The following is a 9,860-nucleotide window of genomic DNA, read 5'->3' as shown; positions in this document are numbered from 1 at the left end:
TATTGGCATCGATATGAGATTTCTATTTAAGACCATGTCTAGGACATGGCATTGGTACGATACATCATGTATGAGTTTTCCCGAGTGTCCTTGGTATCCTAAGTGGTTCAACGAGTAAATCCAAAGATTTTGTCAAAGAAATGTCAAGGTATGATCATGTTGAAAGGGTACACCTCTACGCAAAATTCATGAGTAATGAATTCGATGTATATGGGACATTTGGTAAGAATGTAAATGATTAAGTCCTACCTATGAAAATGATCTTGTGATGACCTTGTGATTATAAGTCTATACTTATGATGTATAAATAGGTGGTAAATTTGATTGATGATCATGTGTGAGGCTTTTAGGCCAAATTAAATTGGGACATGATAAGTTTAAGTTTTGTTATTGATGTATAGGATAAATTGGCCAATGAATGGCATGTAAATATTTGATAATGACTAGGTATTGGAATGGCTAGTTAAGGATATGCTTTGGTGTTATGTATGATTAAATGGATGTTAATACAAAGAAATCATGAAAGAGTAAAGTCTGTAGTAAAACAGTTTTGGACAAGAGCAATTGTATAACTTTGAAAAATCACCAAAAATTGTGTTGAATAAGATATGAAATTAAATCTTATTGAGTCTAGTTTCACATAGAAGAAACAGCGTAAGCAAAACATATTATGAGATGTTTGAATTTTGTGGGATAGGGTTAGGATGAATTTGGAATCCCCTGTTCTGCCTTTGGAAAATCATTAAAATAGTATAAAAATAATTATGAGTTATAATTTATATTTTTTAAATTCTTAATTAATCTATTTTCAAGAGAATCAAACGAGAACATCATCTGAGTCCTGTACGAGGAGATAATTAATTTTTAGTGAAAAATGGTTGAAACTGTCGGACAGCAGAATAGGGACGACTTTAAAGAATAAACTGTACTTATTGGCTAAACCAAAAATTCTGGAAATTTTATGGTAAGGAGATATTTGAGTCTAGTTTCAGGAAAAATTAGTGGAACTTAATTTGGAGTTCCGTAGCTCAAGATATAAATAATTTAGTGACTATAACTCGTGTAGACAGCTTGTTATGAACATAAGTGAATAGTGGAACTTTGTGCAATTATGATTGCATTATCTTGAGAATATATTATGAGGATTGTGAAAAGCATGTTAATAAATTGTTTATTATTTACATACCTACTTCTAAGCTATATGCTTACTCTCTCTTCCTTTCTTTTTTCCTATAGTGTCACAGATGCTAACTCGAGTTGGAGGTCATCGGAGATCCTATCACACTAACAAGCTATTAATGGGTATCAATGATTTTCTAGCATTTTAAGTGTATGGAATGTATTGGGATTTGGTTATTGTGTACATGATATTATGAGTTGGCCTAGAATATTGGCCTATTCTAATTGAAGGTCATTGTTGTATAAGGCCATTTAGTGTGGCCAATATTTGCTATGTTATAAGTCTATGATGAAGCATTACATGGATGTACATGCTTGTTTGGGTTGGATGAGTGAATGTGTGATGATTATGTGTGGCAAATACTAAATGTGAATGGTTGAGTAAGTTACATGTTATAATTAGTTAAGTGTGTGTGTGGTTGTGCATGTTAAATGTAATTTATAAATAGTGTGTGAATGCCATGGTGTGGTTATTAGGATGCTAAAAATGTCATGTTGTGTGTTGATGAACGTAGTATGGGTGCGCAAGTGTTTTTGGATGGAAAAAGGCTTGGTAAATAGCCTAACTATCATCGACACGGATGGCCACACGGCCTAGCACACGGGCGTGTGACATGGCCGTGTGACCTTAAATGGGTGATGACGTTATAAACAGATCGTTACACGGGTGGAGGACACAGGCATGTCCTGAGCCACACGGCCTGCCCACACGGGCGTATGACTCTCTAAAATATGAAAAATTTCTTAATGTCTCAAAAGTTTCAAAAGTTCTCGATTTAGTCCCTAACCACCTCCAATGTATGTTTTGGGCCTCATAAGCCCATATAAGGGACTTTAAGATAGAAATTGAAAAGTTTTAAATTTGAACGAAATTTTATGACCTGGAAATGTTTGTATTCATGCATTTGAGTCCGATAACGCCTCATACCGTATTCCGGCGACGGACGTGAGTAAGGGATGTTACATTATTGCTCAAATTTACACATAAAAGTACTTTTTATTGTAGCCATTATATTTTTTTTCCCTCTTTTTACCCAACCCACGTCCATGCATTCATAACAAAATAATTTAATTGGTGTAAGGGTGATAATGGATGGAAAGCTAAAATTTAGCTTTGACATAAAATTATTATGTTTTCTTATTTATTTATTTTATTTTTGTATCAATATAGAAATTATTTTATAGATCCTTTCCACCGCATTATTTATGGTCTTGCCCAATTAAAATAAATAAATAAGAAAATATAATAATTTTATCTCAAAGCTAAAATTTTAGCTTTGAGATAAAATTATTATGTTTTCTTATTTATTTATTTATTTTATTTTGTATCAATATAGAAATTATTTTATAAATCCTTTCCACGCATCATCTATGATCCTATCCAATTAAAAAGGACACATAATTTTTTTCCACATTATATGTATATTGGAATAAACTTCCAAATCAAATATGGTGTGTCTTCTTTTAATTGAGCGGGATCATGAGTGATGCGGTGGGAAGGATCCATAAAATAATTTTCCTTTCTTCTAACTATAAAATCATAAAATTATTTAATTTTAAACTTACTTTAAATACTATCAAATTACATTTTAATTTATATTCTAATTTAAATACATATTAAAAATTCAAAAATATTTTAAATTTATTTATATATTAATTTTGCAATAAAAATTAATTTATTTTATTTAAAATTATTTAATTAAATTACTTGTTTAATAATAAATTAACTTTTTAATTGTAAATATTATTTTTTAAAATTAATTAAATTTTCATGTTGTCTCAATAGTTAAATTTTAAAGTTATCATCACATTTTCTAGTGAAGTGATCAATGTAACTTTTTACATTCTTGACAATCCTATTCATAACAAGTGATCATCTGATGGTTACAACTTTCACATTTCTAACAATTACATACTTAGCAATAATGTCTCACATTTCATATCACTAAAATTTTAGAAGTACCAAACCTTTTTTCTAGTCTCTAGACATTAAATGAATATCTCAATTCATTTATAAATTACTAGGTTATAGGTGAAAAAAATAAAAGCAACCTCAGTTGAAGTGAAAATTGATGTATCTATCCTTGGATAAGCTAGCTTTATCTTTTACAACATTTAATTAAACAAAAAGAGAGTAGGCCACTCTCGACTCGAGGCCTTCTTCACCGTCTAATGGCCCTAGCTCTACCTTGTAATTTCAAATAATATTTGTTAATTTTCATTTTATTTTCAGCCTACTTATGATAAACAAATACCGGAACAAAAAAGCTAATAGACAAACAAAGGCCAACACTGTAATATCTAATTTTTCAGTAGTGTCGAAAATAGTAATTTTGAGACCACAGTTCTGATATGTGAGGTTGCGTTTTATTATTTAATTAATGTCTATGGAGTTACATTAAGGTCATATTAAATTTTGGTGAAGAAAATTTAATATTTACCTAGTTAATTTAAGAAAAAAGACTAAATTGCAAAAGATAAAAAAATCTAGTCATAATTGAATTGTAGGGATTAGGTGTTAAATTATTAAATGAGGGAGGACTTATATGGGAATTGAACCATAGTAAAGGTTGATGGACGGTTTTGAACTTGGAATTGAGTAAACTGCATGATAATTTAAAAGGGTAAACTTGTAATTAAAAAAAACCTAAACTAATGAATAATAAAAATAAAATTTATCATCATCCTTAGTTGTTTCCACCGAAAAATTGAAAGAGAATGCTTCATGGTTGAACTTGAGAGGTTTGGCCATAACCGTCCTTACATGTAAGTCCTTTTTCAGCTTATTTCTTGTAATTTTTGTGTTTTTGAGATTGTTGCAACTAGATTCAACTAACCCGTAGCTTCGTTCTTGAAACTGATAAGGAATTTTGTTTTTGTCATTGCTGATTGCTAGTTATTTTTTTTATGTTAATTGGTCAAATTGAGATATTGTTAGTTAGTTAGTTAAAATTAGTTTATTGAATGATTTTTGATAGTTTTAGTTAATGGAGTAAATTGATAAAATAATTAAAATTTTATGGAATTTGTGTAATTTTTGAATAATTATGGACTGCCCTAGCATAAGAATAAATTCAACTAATTTGGGAAATTGTAAAATTTTGTTAAATTTGGAATCTCGGGTTCAGGGACTAATTTGTGAGAAATGTAAAAGTTTAGGGAAAATGTGTAAATAATAAAAACTTAAGGGTCTCATGCATTGAATTGAGTTTGAAATGTATGTGAATTCAATAAATTGAATTGAATTACTATATAGATCAAGAAACGAGTCAAAAAGACAATAATCGAGGAAAGGGGAAATTTACGGAGTAACCCTTGCGTTTTAACTGGAAGTGATCATAGGTAAGTTCATAGTGTTTTGATATGTAAATATAAATTTCTTGTTGTTATGTCATTTTTATCTAGTTAGTTGTGTATATGTTTATGATATTTTATTTGTTACCTATATGATATCGATTATTGCAATTGAGTACATATGAAAATGAAACAGTTTATGGTAGCAAATCTTGTGATTGCACATTATTGACATTTATACATTGAATTTATAGTGGCTTGTGAACTTGTAAATTGTCTATTTGAATATTTATTTCAATTAATTTACGTTAATTTGATGTTTAAACCATGAGCTTACCAAATTTCTTTAGTTTACTTCTTTTATTTTTGTTCTTCTGTAGTTGCCAAATTTGCGGACTGGCAGTATGGATCGACTGGAAGCTTACAGTATTCAACTATTTTTAAGTTGTGAATTTTTAAAATGTTATGTTATGATGATATATCTAGTTAAATAGTTGGTTTTGGATGTGTATCTGTTTTAGGTTAGGTTAATCCTTAAGGTCAAGAAATTGGTCTCAAACTGTTTTTAGGGTCCTGTCTGCTCAATTTGATCTTAGATTGTTCTCAAATTGTTTTTAGGGCCATATATGCTCGATTTAAGGCCTATTTGTGTATGTATGCCAGGAATTAAATTATTTGGCAAATGCTAGTGTTTAGTTAAAATTTGTCTGCTGAATAGTTAAATATTCTATTTTGCTTGGTAACACTCCATAACTCTAATCCGACAACAGAGATGGAATAGGGGTGTTACACATCTTTAATATGTCAACTTACAACGCTAGAAAGAAAACAAGAGCCTGTAAATCCGCCCCATAACAAGGTTCAACTTTAATAATCTCTCTATATCCATAAAGCTTCAAATAAATATCTAAGGCTCGCAAAGGTTTGGCAGCAAATGCTAAATGCAAGCTAAACAACTCCTTCAGTCTGGATTGATCATGTCGGGGAAGAGATTAATCTTTTCTGCTACTAGACCTTCTCATTGGCGAAGAATCTGCTGGAGCTGAAGTACTTGATTCCTTTGCTCTGGAGGCAAGAGATTAATTTGTTCTGGAGTGAGGCTCATTACCTGCTGCAGTAGTGCCTTCTCCATCTCAGGAGTCAACTATAATTAGCCAATAGGAAAAACCAATTAGTTAGTACATCAACTTCAGCTATTGATGGCTAATCTTTGCTCAATATTAAACTCATAGTTTGGAATTTGGATAATCACCGATGCAGGCCGAGGGGGCTGATTTCCAGAACCCATCTGACTGGGAACCAATACTGAGGGTCCTTGAAGCTGGGTTAGTGTTGAATTATCTGGTTGGCTTGACATCCAAGAAGATCCTCTATCAGCCTGCATTGAACCTCGAACTTGGTTGCTAAAGTCAGATCCTAAATGTAAGCCTCCTGCCTGAAAGAATAACCGGTGCACATACCAAAAATGTTGTCAAGTAAGCAATAGACATTTCCTACAAGCTATTCCATGCGAAATGGTACTTTTTTGCACTAAATATAGAAAATCAAGTTTTGGAGATTTTAAACTCTCGTTAAGTTCTGTGTCGCTTACTCTTTACTAAAAAATACATCATATTTGATTGACAAAAAATAACTTTAAAGTGTAACACAAATTCAAATATCAGCTCCATAGAAAACTAAATCATGCATAATTATCATGAAACTATTAGCATTTACTTCTTAAGAAATATATATATGATATGTGTCACTATGTGTGCGTGCGTGCATCTAAAAGGCCTTCTTCGCTTACCTTTTGCTTTTGGAAGGAAAAGGTAAGGAAAAAGAATAAGTAAAATAAGTTAACTACTACCTACAACCGCAACATCAAGTACTGAATGAGCTAGACAATGAAGAGCCATCTTGATTTCATGATTAGAATAATTTGAATCAAAGTCATTGGATTACAAGTTGCAATTGAGTGCTAGAAATATTTCTCCTCACTGACTTGATTAAAATGCATCGAGGTACCTCAGGCAATCACCTTTCTTTACATTGAATTACAACAAGTTGGAATTGAGTGCTATTGCAATCACAGTTGCATGCATTTCTAATTACCAATTATATTACCATCTTCACGTGCAAGGATTATAATGAAAAAATAAAGATTTCCACAATTTTAATGTGGCACAAACCCAAATAGTTAAGGTGAATTAATGAGGCAAATGTTGTCCTACTTTTTCAGATACACAGAAAGGAATCCACTATTTTTATTTCATTGAACTTCAAAGCATAAACTAGTCAACCAATCACCTAGCAGAAGGGAGATCTAAATTGACATATTCCCTTGCGCCTGATAAAAAGTAATTGAATCTATTCTAAATGCAAGGTAGACCATGGAGTGCTTAGAATTATCCACTTAATTTATGGCCACTAAGCATAAATAAAAAACATGAGCTTATTTTTATAATCAGCCACGAAAGATAAAGAATGCTTGCTAAGTGGTCAAACCAATACAAATCAACAACTAAATTATGCACATACTTGATTTTGATACATTGGTTGAGGTGGCAGCTGATTTGAGTGTGGTGGCTGTCCTTGTGCAAAAGAAGGTCCAAGGCCAGAAGGTGGTTTATTACTTGACTGGACAATTCAAAAATAAAAGGAATTATTGCAGAATATGTTACTAGGTAGAACCCAAGGCTTCCAAAATTCAACTTCTGACTTACATGGAATATAGGCTGTGAAAGATGCTGGGGAGCACCAGGATGCTGGAAACCAACATTAGGACCCATTTGGGGGGTATACTGATGATGTAAAGTTGGCAGTGTAGGTGGTCTAGCCTGTTGCGGCATTGGTGGCTGGAGAGGCATATGAGGAATTCCAGTTGTCTGCAAAGACTGCTGCAACTGGCCAGAGGCCATTGGCATGTGTGTTTGTTGATGATGATGGGGCTGTGAAGATGAGTGAAGAGGAACTGGAGGTACATTTGGCAGTTGAGATGATTGTGGAAGGGACATCGGAGGATTCAGATGCCCCTTCATCTGCTGTGGTGTCTGAAGGGAATGTGACGGCGTGGGTTGGGACTGAATGCTGGCTGGAGGAACAGCAGCAGCTGAGATATGTGCCCCAGCTTGGTTTTGGTGCTGTTTCCTTAAAGGAGGTTGGGTCTGAGATGGAGCCACTTGGTCCTGCAACCCGGGTTGACTTGGCAATGATTTTGCTGGCTGGATGTTTGGCATTGGAGGAGGTTGTGCTGATTGCTGACACTGAGATTGCTGCGATGTAGGTGGCTGAATGGTAGGAATCTAAACACAAACAAAGATTCAAAACACAGGCACAGTCCCCAACATAAAAATTTCAAGACAACTTCACATAAGTAAAAAAAACATACCACTTGAGGGGGCTTAACCATTCCAAGCATAATCTGAGCCTGGAGTAAAAAAAAAAAAAAAAAAAAAAAAAGACCTGTTCAGGCATGGAAGCTCCAAAAGATTTTCAACAGTACACCATCTAAAAACATGAATTTAAAAGCAAAAGGAGGGCTATTACAGCATTACAACTAATCCACCAAGAAAGATAAAGAACTACAGGCATCCCTTAAATACAAAAGCAACTTCAGAAACCTAATTGACCATACAAAGGTTCTTGAATACAACCGTATTCAGTGCCAAGTTGCTCGGGTTCTTAGTGACTAGCTACTCTAAACAACTATACCAAAATTTCATGCAATTCTCACAGTTATAGCAACGGACAATTCATTCGAACCAACATATAATAGCAACGTGTAATTATTATCGGTATCAGAATAAAAACTTTTCAAAGAATAGAGAATAAATCGGAAAGGGAAACGAAGAGAGCTTTAAAGAAAACTGAAAAAGAAAATAGAGAAGAAAAGAAAAACCTGGAATAGGGCTTTAGTCAAGAGAGGGTTTTGAATAAGGATCTCTTTCGCTTGTTGCTGGTTTTGTTCTATAAGCGTCTGCATATAGACAAAAAACGATCAACTAAAAACTAGTAATTAAATTACCAATTATATTTGATGGCGAAGGAACTGGCGTTTGGAACAAAGGAAAAAGAAATGAAATAGAAAATTGAAAGTGAGAGTGAGAGTGCCTTCATCTGGGACATGATCTCGTAAAGTTGATTCTTCGACATTCCAGCGAAGCTGGCTGGCAAGCCCTCGCCGCCGATCTGCTTTCCCGCCATTATCTATGTCGAGATTGAAGTGCAGTTTCAGGCTATTGTTGTGTTGGGGCTTTTATAGCAAAGCTGTTTTGAAAGGCCTGAGCCCGGCAACTGCATTTGGGCATTTTTATAAGAGCGCTATTAGGGATCCAACTCCATTCCTCGCACGTTTTCTTTTCATCCGTTAATATATATTTTGGTGGAGTTGTGCCGTAGGCTTGAAAATAAAATTACCCAATTAACCTCTTGTAAGTTAATATTAAAATTTCTAACTAAATATTAAAATTGGTGGGGAGAATAGTTAGATATTAAAATTTTGGGTAAACTATTAAAATAATTATTTTTATTTACCTCATGTTATATTTTAGTCATTTATTTTTGAAATGTTACATTTTAGTCACTTACGTTAACGTGTTGTAACATTTTAATCACTAAGTCATTAATTGTTGCTAACGGTGTAACTGTAAGCTGACTTGGCACGTTAAGTCATCATTTCAAATAAAAATTTTAGATTAAATTATACAATTAGTCTCCATATTTTTTCGTTTTGAGCAATTTAATTTTTTTCTTTTATGTTTTTTTAACTTTCCTTTTTTTCTTTATTTTTCATTTTCTTTTGCTCCTACCTATGTTTTCCTCCCTTCTCCATCTCTTTTAACGTTTTTTTTTTATATTTTCTATTTGTTAAAACTTTTTTATGTTTATGAAAAAAAAGGCGAAAGCTAAAACGAAAATAAAACTTGCATCGCATATTCTCACCCCACAATTACAAACCTTCATCATCCATCATCACTTTAACAAACCAATTTGGATCTCTCAATGGCCTAGTCCACAAGCTCACCTCACTCAACGACCTCGCTAGTCGTGACTTATAGCAGTCCACCCTCAACAAAGTTTCTCGAGCTCATTCCCTTAACCTCCTGACCAACCCCCACAACCACCATATCTATCTTACCTACAACATTCTTGTCCTCTTGAAACTACATTGCTTCACGGATTCTTCAAACGAGCTCTACACTCTCAATAACTAAAACGACCACGGTATGAATCTTACCCTCAAATTTACCCAAACCAATTTGGTTTCATGCTCACTTTCTCTCTTTGCTTCATCCATGCTCGGCTTTCTATCAAATTTGCTTAGGAATATCCAAGAAGTTTTAGATCAATTTTATTATTTGCTTAATTTTATTCATCAAAAAAGAAAAGGAAATGGATAATCTACA

At 33.2% G+C, this 9,860-nt stretch overlaps 1 protein-coding gene and 1 long non-coding RNA gene across 2 annotated transcripts; one reads left to right on the top strand and one right to left on the bottom strand.

Moving 5' to 3' along the window:
* Positions 1-3,866: 3,866 nt before the first annotated feature.
* On the top strand, positions 3,867-5,175 carry LOC128279492 (uncharacterized). The gene is made up of 2 exons (XR_008269689.1): positions 3,867-3,945; positions 4,854-5,175. It is a non-coding gene; the product is annotated as an uncharacterized LOC128279492 (long non-coding RNA).
* LOC108467692 (uncharacterized) lies at positions 5,165-8,837 on the bottom strand. Its single transcript, XM_017768424.2, has 7 exons — positions 8,566-8,837; positions 8,354-8,431; positions 7,844-7,882; positions 7,179-7,757; positions 6,994-7,092; positions 5,726-5,908; positions 5,165-5,617 (listed from the first exon to the last, which is right to left on the bottom strand). The coding sequence occupies exons 1-7, from the start codon at positions 8,656-8,658 to the stop codon at positions 5,492-5,494; spliced, it is 1,197 nt and encodes a 398-aa protein (XP_017623913.1). The 5' UTR covers positions 8,659-8,837; the 3' UTR covers positions 5,165-5,491.
* Positions 8,838-9,860: the final 1,023 nt, after the last annotated feature.

Source organism: Gossypium arboreum, chromosome 8 (assembly GCF_025698485.1).
Source record: "Gossypium arboreum isolate Shixiya-1 chromosome 8, ASM2569848v2, whole genome shotgun sequence".
NCBI classification, from domain to species: domain Eukaryota; kingdom Viridiplantae; phylum Streptophyta; class Magnoliopsida; order Malvales; family Malvaceae; genus Gossypium; species Gossypium arboreum.
This window is presented reverse-complemented; position numbering and strand designations above follow the sequence as displayed.